Raw genomic sequence first — 11,649 nt, forward strand, 5'->3', positions numbered from 1 at the left:
TAGAACACCAAGTGTCTTCAGAGCAGAAAAATCAGCCTTTTACTTCTCTGATGAATCAGAGGTAATTGCCCTAAATGATCAGAACACTGTGACTCATTACAGAAGAAAGAGCCAGAGCTATCAACCTGTATTTGCAATGATGTACTTGATATTATCAAGTAATTCCTTCTGCTATACAAAGTATGTGATCTTAGCAGAAAGGGCCAAAGCATCATCCTGCCATTTTTATTGACACGATGACACTAAGCTTTCAAATACTACACAAAAGTGCTCTGTCAGAAGATAGCAAACACTGAGCAACCCTTCAGAACTGGGCCAGATGAGCATGGCATGGCTGCTAATCAGCTGAGAAAACAACAGGAAAGCTGCTGCACAGAAAAGAACAGCAGAAACGATTGGAAAGAAATGGGGAAAGGTAGGAAACGTGCTTTCCACCGTTGCATCCTGCTGGATAAGGCCTTCAGTTTAGTGGCTTCAGGTTGCAGTAACACGTGCATGTTGCTGAGGCACTGCGTGATTTTAGCACTGGCTGATGAGCAGCACTTAATGAGGTTCTGCAATGAACTGCTTTAGCAAAACCTCATGGCACACATTTGCACGTTACCTGCCAAAAACAACCGTGCCTTCCCAGAACTGTTTTGCTCTTCATTTTTCCTTCAACAGCAAAACGAAATCTTCCAATGAATTGCTTTTAAAGAAACAGTCCTCACCAAAACACAGCTGATTTCTGTTTGGGGACAGGAAATGACAGAAGAATAAAGGATGTTTGATGTCTTTAGGGCTCGTTTGCTATTAGAACAGGCGACAGATCCCTCCTTAACACCACGACACCATCTCCAGCATGGCCTAAGTTAAGCTTTTAGCAACACGACCCCTACAACAGAATCAGAACAGTTAAGATTGGAAGGGCCCACGAGACACCATTGAACCCTGTATGTTACTACCCAGTAACAGATAAACAGAGTTAGGTAATTTTTCTATCAAAAGAACACCAAGGAGGGTACAAAGACTAAAGCAGCTGGAAAATACGTGGGGTTGTTTTGATGGAAACTTTACGACTCGCTCTGCTGTAGAATCAGGTGTGGAAGTGATTTCATTGCAATTATAAAGGTACATCATCAAACTAAATGGTAATCATGAAAAGAATCCGTATTCGTTGCTTTATTAAAGTGCTGATTTGCTTTCAGTTATTTAATAGCTTGATACAGTTCAGCCCATTGGCAATACTGATAAGATCAGACTGCAAATAAATAGGAAAATGGATATTAGGAATCACAGTTCCAGTGTTTTTTAGGATACATTCCTGGGTATTCCCTGCACATCCCAGCACCATTTTACACCACAAATTAAGAGCAGAACAACCATCCAAGTCCAGTGTATCGCTCACACTCTGAAAGAGAGACACATCCCTGCAACAGGAGAAGGTTTGCTTCCTTCCTATAGCAGAGTCTGCATGTCAGTGCAAGAAAGCAGCCTTCACAGTCTTTTCTTTGGCTAATGCCTAGTTCTGAATTCTTTATAAACAACAGTAACTCCAACTGAATAGACTGTTGAGGCCAAAAGAATGCTTAACCCCTTAAGTGCCAACAAAGATAGGTGTGCTAGTGCAAGAAGAAATAAAAACACAGCCAATATCAATAGCCTGTGTACATTAGGATTCCCAGAGAGCTGAGCAACAGGTAAAGTGAGGAGTGGTAGAGTAGGCCATGAGGGTGGAGAGAAGGCTCAGCTGCCTCTGAACTGGAGGAAATGGGAGAGCTGCACCATCTTTCACAATGAAGCTCTTTGGGGAACAAAAGAGGAATGCTACAGAAATGGATTCAGTGCATAAAGAAATGGGATGATCAGTCAGTACTGGTTTAGTTTAGCTGTTTAAAGCCATGTTTCCTTACTTGGACAGTCAGCATCACAACATATCCTGGGCATTACTAGAGAGAGACAGTCATAGAAAAGAGAGGAAGAAAAGTTCTAGCACCTCATAGATCAGAACAACTTACGTTAAAGCAACACAGCTTAAACCCCCAAAGCTCAGCATTCTAAGCTACAGTCAGACATCAGTCAGGAAGCAGCAGTATCAAGTTCACCCTGGCACCACCTGAGAGCAACACTGATGCTGGTTGAAAGGATCAGCTGGGAAAGAAGCCCACCCCATCAACAGTGCAACAGCCTCTTAGTGCAGCTGTATCTAATGACACCCAACCTACAGCCCATCATGTTCTCACGTGAGCTTCTGACAGGCACATCATTAGTGAAAACTAATTAACTGTCAAAGACAACTTTGTCAAAAGCACACATCGGAGGATCAGCCTCTTTAACGATGCATGAATGACTACGAATTACAGCTTCGATTTTTAAGTGACTTCCAATTTCAGAGGCTTAAAGACTGAAGAAAATGATGAAAAAAATTAATAATGTCAGATTAATGGCTGCATGTAAGGCCAGGGAAGCACAGAAATCTGGGTGCTTGTGTTTTGTCCCTATTCTTATCACTTAACAGCAAACTGTATGCCTGCCTGGTGCTGCAAACCAGCAGTGTTCCATCTGTATGTAAACCACAGTATGTAAAACCAAACTCCAGATATCACCCAACATGCAACACACAACTGCTGCTTACGGCCCAGACTTCTGCCATCCCAGAGTCCACCTCAGCAGCTGTTTCTCTTGGGTTTTTGTCTCACAGCTCATGAGAGTTTGCGTGAGGCTCCGGAAGCTCGTCAACATCACAGTTCTTAATGAGCTGAAAGAGAAACTCGACCTGTTTCTCATAACTCTCAACCGAGATTCTCTCATTCAACCCATGGATCCTGGTAGAAAGAGAAGAATGTTTTTCATTCCAATGTCCATTTGTGACCCACTTGCACATTCCCAGCACCTACTTGCCTCTTCATTAAGCAATGCTCAGCACAAAAATACAGCAAGAGATGCCAAAACTACTGCAGTGTCTGTTGCTCAGTCTAACTGAAATACTTCGCTAATCCTAAGGCTCACAGCACAAGGCCAAGCACCAGAACAACACCTTTCACACTGCAGCACCGTATGAAGAAGCCAGATGGCTTCACTGTTCTACCAACATGGGACACCTGAACGAGGTCTTGCTCACATTTAGAGTAAAGAAGAGTAAGGGCTAACACTCTCTCAGTGTAATTACCATCCCCTATTTGTGCAGCACCCAAATATGCAGGAAATGGGTGGCCATACAGAACATGCAGCAACACCAGCACCATGCCAAGGTATACAAGGCTGGGTTTCCTTCAGCCTAATGCATATCAACCCTCTCTTCTCTCTAGTCCCCACCCCAAACAGCTGCTCACATGCAGACAGAATACAGTACCTGGGAAGATCATCTGACTTCAAGAGCACTGGGTTAAATCGATAAATGGCATCTGTGACGTTAGTGAAATGCCTGCTGTCTGTGTTTCCAATACACGTGCCTGGAAAACAAACCTCAGCTTTACTTTGCATGACAGCAGCAATTTAATGACTCACACTTTTTTCCCCCAGGAGAAAGGAAAGGTTTGATTAGAGCTTTGTGTGACACTGAGCAACATCAAAAATCACTGAGAGCAGTTTATTGGAGCATCCTGGAAGGACAACATTGTCTCCTTTATGAAGAGGAGGAACCAAACATATGATTCAATCATGCTAAGAACAGCTGTGATACTAAACCTGCACCAAAGTTCAAACTGCAGTCCAACAAACAGCACAGAAATAGGAAGGAGCTGCAAGCAAGGGAAGGGGGCTGGGATCATAAGGAACAATACAGAAAAGCAGGAATGGCTTTGCCAGCTCTGAAAACAATAAAAGAAGAGCTAAAGAAAGAAGACCTCCTACTTTCCCCTCACAGTTCCTTTCTTCCCTGAAGAGATTCCTTTGTATGTGCAGAGAGTCAAATTCAAGGCTCATTGTTCCTGTCTGTTTCCTGTTTGCTTTTTTACTTCCACCAAACTAAAAACTAACATAAAACCTGAAAACATAACGAGGGAACTGAGCAAAAGAGGAAAAAACAGCTGTTTCCAGTAGTTAACAGCTGGGGTGGAGAAACACACAGAACATGGAAACAAGGCAATATTGGGAGGTGGGGGAGAGAAAAGCAGGGCGGAAGCTGAAGAGGAAACACTTGTCATGTGCTTGCTGTTACCTGGGACTACACTGTCAACATCTGGGAAAGTATCCAGAATGGTTCTTTGAAAAACATGGACTCCAAAAGTTTGGTCATCCCATGGGCTGATTGGAAGGGGGTCAAAGGCCTCTACGACATCAATCTTCACTCTGTCATCAGCAACCGTGTTTCTAACTGTCTCTAGCACCTATGGGTAAGTCACAGAGATTAATAATAATAATAATAAAGAGAAGAAAGAAGTGAGAGAGAGCATCTCTTTTATACACCAAGGCACTGTATTGCCACATCCCATGTCTGAGCTGTGTTATGTATGATTCTTCAGTAGAATACATTCAAAAGCTTGGAAGGCAAAAAATGCACAAGAACATAGAAAACCATTAAAACATAAGGAAGCTTCCAGTCCATTAATCATCTGTTTCAAAGGTAGAAAAAAGTAAGTTATCCAAGATGAGAGCAAAAGATGAATAACTGTGCAGGCAGGAATACCTCTGCGGCCTTCTCTGCAGAGTGGATCCGGAAGTTCACCGTTGCTCTTGCAGATGATGGGATGACATTGAGCTAGAAAATAAGAAGATCAGATTATCGCCACATTATTTTTTCCTCAGTTACGGGATATGTTGTGTCTTCACTAATAAAGTAACTTACTCTTCTTTGCTACAGAATGAGTATTTACACTTTGTGACAATGAAAAGGTATGAGTTAAAACAACAAAAGAAATCAGAGTGTTACTTCCCTCCCGGCCACTCAGTGTCACTGTTCAGCCACTGTATCACTCCTGTACCAGGGACACACCAAACACTCTGTTTATTTTCCAGGGCTGTGATATTTTCTGGACAGCTACACCTCTTTATCAGGGCAAAATCTGCCTGTATCAGCCAGAACTTGTTTTCTCAGTCCAAGGTGCATGCTAACCCTCCTTAAATAATGGTAAAAGCCTGACCTACGCTCACAAAAGCAAGTTCCCATCTAGGCAAGGGAAGCATTCACAGCTGTAACAGAGTTTCAGTCCACAATACTTTGTGTGGTTTCTCGTCTATCCTATTATGTAAACAATTCTAAGGCTGGTTTACAAATGTCTCTTTGTGACAGGTTTCAGATACTTCACAGAGGAAAGAAGTTGCAACTGCAGCTAAAACTCAAGTCATGAGTGAAGAAGGAACAAGACTGGTTGTGACAGCACACAGGGACTAAGACAAGGGCTGTGCTGATCTTACAATTAGATTTATATAGACACAGACTGAAAGCCCTAACTGCTCCATTGTACTACACAAAATAATAAATAATTGAGATGAAGCTACCTTGATTCCCGCATGGAACATTGTGACTGCTGTAGTAGTTCGAATCAAGGCATTAGTGGAAGGTTTCCAGGCAAGAACTCTTACAAAAAGAAAAAGAGTCATTTTTCAAAGACATTTCTTTTCAACATAAGCAGCACACTTACATAGGGAACAAGCTGAACTGAGGCCTATTTAATTAACAAATTGCTTATTAAATGTAAAGCATCGACTTTAAATGATATAACTGAATTGCTGGGATGACCAGGAATCAATAGTTTCTGACAAGTGAGGCTGAGAACATTCAGCAAGGATATGATTTCTTACCTGCTGACAATAGGTGAAAACAGCCAGAGATTGCTCATGATGAGATTGAGAGGAAAACTGAACTGAAGGGAAGAAACAGAACCACAGATCAGTAAGTTTCTAGTTTTCAATTAGATAACACATGCATGCATGCAAAACAAGGCCAACAGGAACAACTCTCAGCATGGGATAAATGCCAGCTTCAGTCTTCTTTCCAAGAATTACATAACTGTGCTCCAAGTTCATATGCTGGGTTACTCTTCACTTCGCAATATGAAAAACTGGGAAGGAAATTATGGCTCTTTCCTCACCTCCGATGCAAGGTGCTCCATAGTCATGAGTTCCGGACCATGGCCAAACAGATTGCGCATGGGATTCTGCTCCAGTCTAATGCAAAGCAAAGCAACATTTGAAATGAAAACAGTCTTTGGCTGTTGCTGCTCCAGAATGATGGGGATTTGGTTTCTAAAACATATCTGTGTATTGGAGACGTAATCATACTTTCATATGTGAATATGGTTCCAATTTACATTTCTGAGCATCCCAGTCACATGCAAAAGTCTTTGTAGATCAGCTGAAGAAATGTGGAGGCCTGATTCTTGTCAAGAATACATGGAAATCTATTAAAAAAATGACTCCAAATTTGAGGTTTATCTGAAATATGTACTTACTAGTCAGTTTGCTACCTACAGAGATACGTAATGAGAAGATAAAACATTCTAGCATTACATCATGTTGATTGCTTTGGACAATTACCAGCTCAGACACCCCAGACATTTGGCTATTGTCCCTTTGCTGGGCATTGCATTTCTGCCCTTCAAAGTGAGCTGCAAACTTCAAACCTGTAAGGGGGAATTTGCTAAATACTCTAAAAACAAATATTACAAAAGCAAGTCAAATATCAACGCCTGAGGAACCAGCTCGACTGTCTTTGATGTCAGACAACAGGGAAGCTCTCACCTGGACATTGCTGTTGCAAGAATGCCAATACTTGTCTCTTTTGGAGGGAAGGATGAATGTCCTGGCTCTTTTTCCACGGTGAAATTCAGTGTTATTGAACCTTTTTCTGTGACAGCAATTCTGGCCAAATACAAACAAATAAATGATTGATGTGACTCCAAATGCAGAGCACAGGTAGAAGAAACCAGTCCCTATAATTCTAGCACTACATGTAACACTGTAGAAGCAGCAATAACAAATTCCCAGCACAGTCTTTAAACATTTGGAGGCCTGATGTCTTGGCTTCTCCTCCTGTGAGCAGACTCTACAGCATACAATTAGCATGCTTGCATGAGATAAGCAGAACATTCTGCTTTTGTCAGCACAGCTGCAATGGACAGCAAGCAAACTGGAGGCCCTTTGCTCACTGTCATTTCAGCAATGCCAACACTGCCTCATGCCTTGAAAACATTTAGGTGACATTAGCAAGGTCATTTCTAACACATAATTAATGGAAATGAATCACTTTCATCACATTGATTCTCTTTCTCTTTTACTTACAGAGCTACTGGCTTCTTCATGCCTGCAATGATGCCGTCCAGTACAGCACTTCCCTCATCCAGCAAGAAGGAGAGTTTCACTCCTCTGGATTCCAGCAGAGCTGCAATCTTCACTGCTCCCTTCCGACCAAATACCTGTGAGAAACCAGGCAGGAAATGGCAAAGTTTAGCCACACCACAAGGAAGAATGCTGGTAAGCATCTTACTGTTGATCACCTGCAACAACCAAGCCAATCTTTGGCCAGCTTGCCATGTCTTACATACACTCCCAAGCTCTTCCACGTCTGCAATCAGAAAACAACTTGAAATAACACCCTACTGCCTTCTTTTCTCATTGCTCATTACACCAAATCCCATCAGTGTCACTTAAATCCAAACAATCAATACATAACTATGAGCACGAGCCTGACAGTATCTACACACACAACAAAGAACAGGAAGGATTTTGTAGGTGAACAAGGTTTAAAGAAATAAACCTTGTTATGTACATGCCCAACAAGTAGTTATCTAGCCAAAATGAAAGAAAATACCTCTTCATCATGGCCAATGCCAACATAGAAAGACCTGCGGGGTCTGTAATTTCTTCTCAGTAAGAATTCCAGAGCTTGCAGAATGCCCTGCAGAAAAGAAACACATAAACCCACCTCAGAACATTTTACTACTCTGTGGTGTTAGTGGGAGAATAAGTGTAATGGATTGCAATGTAACAGAAAGGAAACACGATGCATTCTCAGACCGCAAGGAGACTTTCTCCTGCTCACAACCGAGTATTTACTTCTTCAGCTCCTCCTGATGGCCCTCAAATAATGCTTCAGACTTGGTGTGATGTACAGCATCAGTCTGTGCTCACACAACACACTGCAGGCTTGTTCTTCCAACTGATGAAGTCAGGGACAAACTGCATAGGAAGCACGATGCTTTTCATCACCCAAGGACTCCCCTGCTCCTTTAAATTGTCTATCCCTTACACAGCCTGGCTCTGACCTGAGCTACCAATCCCACTTACGTTAATGAACAGCGTGTTTCATACAAACAGTACTCAAGCAGAAACAGAACAATGAGATATTTACTCCAACGAACAAGAAATGAAATCAACCATCTACCCAACTGCCACATCTGCCCATTTCTCTTATCTTGAAAGAGACCTACAATGGCAGAGTTTTTGTTGTCCAGCGTTCCTCGTCCATAGATGAAACCTTCATGCTCTGCAGCTGAGAAAGGAGGGAAATCCCAGCCCTCAGGAGGAGCAGGCACAACATCCATGTGTGCGAGCAGCATGTAGGGCATCATTGCAGAGTCAGAACCTTGAACTGTGAAGAGGTGGCTGTACTCCCCAACGAGTTCATGTCGAATGAACTTGGAAGAAAACACAGCTGGGAAGGCTGTTTGGAAGAACAGATAAATAAAAAAAACACAAGAGAAAGAAAAATCAGCACTGATTTCCCATTTTAACACTGTACACCCCATGGAGCAGCCACACATTTAACTTTGGTGGGCACAACAAACCTGCTCCAGGAAGCAGACATACAGCTTCACTTTCACACTCCCATCTGGGCTCATACAAAAACACTGAAAAAAGGCATCTGAACTTTCACTTTGCTAGTAAAAGTTTGTTGCTGTATCCTTCATAGAATCAGAGGATGGCCTGGGTTGAATAGGACCACAATGATCACCTCTTTTCAACCCCTCTGCTATGTGTAGGGCTGCCAACCACCAGACCAGGCAGCCCAAAGCCACATCCAGCCTGAACATACAACTCCATTGCACTCAGGAGCCATAGGCATCCTCTCTGACTTATTTCCTACAATAAAATGGAGCAGCAGGGGTCACTAAGGATGAAAGTTTAATACCTTTCCGAATGTAATCCCCAAATTCTGCCATAGCGGTTGCATTGAAGTCCTCCGGAGATACGGAAACAGTCGGGATTTTAATAGCACCTTCAGAAAACAGAAATCAATTTGACACCGAAATCAGCCCAACTCCACTTGACTGGCACTTCAAAAAGGCAAAACAATATTTACATTCCTTGGCATTTTTGTGGCTTTACAGATTGTTTCACAGCGCGGTGACCGCAATGGGAAGGACGGGCACCCTTCAGCTGAGCCCTGTGTTGCGTTTCCCTTCTGTTTCAGCCAAGATTGAGACTTTAGGTGTCATTAGGGGCAATCCTACCCAGTATTTTGCTAAGGGGAACCAATCCCTCACTCACATAGCACTATAGCAGGCAGTCGGGGATTCATGTTTCCTCCCCCCAGTGTCAGTCAGGCTGCAATGGCAATACATTAAGAACAACCCACAAGGCCCTATCAACACACAAGCCTTTCCTCGCTCATCTTCAGCCCCCTATATCACACAGAAGGCCCTCCAGCACCGAGCCCTGCGGGACAGCCCGGGGATCTCCGGAGTGCCCCTCACCTCGCAGCGCTTCCTTCAGCTCCAGCCTCTCTCCGGCGCTGAAAGCAACGGCGGCCCCTCGCCGAGCCCACAGCCGTGGGATGGCCGGGGAACGGAGCACATAAGCACGGAGCAACACTGCGGCCATCAGGGCCAGCACCGCCGTCAACAGCCCCAAGGCCGACGCGGTCACGGCCACCCGCCATCGCCCGCACCCGCCCGCCATGTCTGACTGACTTAGGCCGCAGCCTCCTTCTCTCGCTTGGAGGCGGATGGACGTGGCCGCGGACCAATCGGCGCGCAGCTATCCGAGGGGTTGGCCAATAGGCGTCGAGGTCCCGCCCTCTGCATCTTAGGTGTATAGAGCTACCAGAGAGCCTCAAATCAGCGTTAAGTGATTGTTCACACATTCTTTATTATATATATATAAAAAAGGGGAAAAAAAACCAAAACGATATTAAATTAAATAAATTACAAACATTCTGAGCTGGTTAAACAACGTGAGTTTTATCTGGGGAGGCCTCAGAGGTACAGAAATACCAATTCCTTACTGTAGGATGTGTGTTCCATTGCAGCTTATTTCTTTATTCCTTTTCTTCTTTGTTTTTCAGATGGGTGAATAAAAGGAGCTCTCAGGCAGTAGCAAAACAGCGTGAGTAATCACCCTCCGAGATAAGATAATTCAGCTCTTGTTTTCAGCTCGTATAAGAGAAAAAAAACCCCACACAGTTCTGGAATAATCACTGCTGTCTCAGATCAAAATAAGTAATAACTCTTTGCAGGTGACTTGTTTTCTGATGGGAAACTCGCTTTCTTTGGTGTTGTTACTCTCCTGCACCGCCGTCACCTGAAACTGAGGTAGAGAAATGGTGGCTTGGTTAATGGGGGTGTTCCATAGAACCCAAGTGATGTGGTGGTTACCTGCTGTGCTTGTTGAGCTCTGATGGTTCATGAAGCTCTATTTGCTTTCAAAATGGGACATCTGGGAGCAAAAATATCATTTGCTTCGATGATGAAGGCTACTTTATTATTATTTAAGTATTATTTTGCATTCCTGGAAATAGAACAGGCTTGTTCGGTTTTTGCTTCCATGACTGGTTCGGTTTTGCTTGTTGACTCTTTATCCCAGTGCCGGATATACTTTGTAGGAGGATTTGAAAATCAAACAGAAAAAGCTGCGTTCATTGCAACTGAAGGCATACTAAGTTTCCTATGGCCCTTACTTACATCAAAGCCACATCTGAGGTTGAAATGCACTGAAAGAGGGTCCCTTTAACTCTTGGCTTCTGCTTAGATTTTTGTCAGGCTTTAGATTGTTATCTTGTCATTACTGTCACAATACCAGCACTGGGGAGATGTCAGAAAGGGAAATTAAAATAGCGCTTGTTATAAGCATCACTCAAACATAAAAGAATGCCAGGTTTCTAAGAAATGATTAAGATCTCATCTGTCTGTCTCTGGGTTACAGTGTCAGGCTTGTTTGCCTGAGAGGTAGATGGTCCCGGTATTACCAACGTGAGCAGAATTCTAATGAAAATCATCAAATATGCAATAGAGAATTGTTACAGGAATATCACATACAAAAAGAGAGCGTTCCCCTTGCTGCCTGAGTCCCCAGGAGCCTCCCATAGTGCAGATGCTGCCAGTTGCAGATACAAAATGGGCTGCTGCCTTGGATGTAGGACTTCATGAGCAGCGTGCAGGAGGGGATTCCTTGCTGTCCCTGCTTTTTCTTTGTGGTCAAAATGACTTAGGGAAGAAAATACATAGACGTAGATATACCAGGGGTCTATGGGGTGTGAGAAACACAGCGCTGATGGGAGGCTGTGGTTTCTGGGTCACACAGAGAGCAGTGCAAGGGGCACGGAGAAGCTGCAGAAATGTGGGGGAGCACAAAGTTTTGCACCTGCAGTGCAGGCACCCGGATGGTCAGTGCACGTTTGCAAACAACGTTTCCTTACAGGCTGCACCTTGCAAGAGCTTTTTCTGCTCGTGATTCAGAGCCGTGAGAGGCTGTTGTGGGTTCACCTCTCAATATTTGCTTCATTTCATTTCA

At 43.5% G+C, this 11,649-nt stretch overlaps 1 protein-coding gene across 1 annotated transcript; it reads right to left on the reverse strand.

Annotated features, from left to right (window-relative positions):
- Positions 1 to 1,129: 1,129 nt before the first annotated feature.
- Positions 1,130 to 9,847, reverse strand: PM20D1 (peptidase M20 domain containing 1). The gene is made up of 13 exons (XM_072356292.1): positions 9,615 to 9,847; positions 9,050 to 9,136; positions 8,349 to 8,581; positions 7,730 to 7,816; positions 7,201 to 7,334; positions 6,661 to 6,780; positions 6,012 to 6,087; positions 5,722 to 5,783; positions 5,419 to 5,497; positions 4,607 to 4,678; positions 4,139 to 4,307; positions 3,332 to 3,431; positions 1,130 to 2,804 (listed from the first exon to the last, which is right to left on the reverse strand). Exons 1-13 carry the CDS (start codon positions 9,817 to 9,819, stop codon positions 2,675 to 2,677), a joined length of 1,554 nt encoding a protein of 517 aa, XP_072212393.1. The 5' UTR covers positions 9,820 to 9,847; the 3' UTR covers positions 1,130 to 2,674.
- Between the last annotated feature and the right edge of the window lie 1,802 nt (positions 9,848 to 11,649).

This window comes from Excalfactoria chinensis, chromosome 23 (genome assembly GCF_039878825.1).
Source record: "Excalfactoria chinensis isolate bCotChi1 chromosome 23, bCotChi1.hap2, whole genome shotgun sequence".
In the NCBI taxonomy this organism is placed as follows: Eukaryota; Metazoa; Chordata; class Aves; order Galliformes; family Phasianidae; genus Excalfactoria; species Excalfactoria chinensis.

Coding starts and splice junctions, on each gene's coding strand:
- PM20D1 (XM_072356292.1), bottom strand. CDS start 9,819: ATGGCGGGCGGGTGCGGGCGATGGCGGGTGGCCGTGACCGCGTCGGCC. Junction 8,582..9,049: donor TGGGGATTACATTCGGAAAG/GTATTAAACTTT, acceptor TCTTCCAAACAG/CCTTCCCAGCTGTGTTTTCT. Junction 2,805..3,331: donor AAGTCAGATGATCTTCCCAG/GTACTGTATTCT, acceptor TCTTTCTACCAG/GATCCATGGGTTGAATGAGA.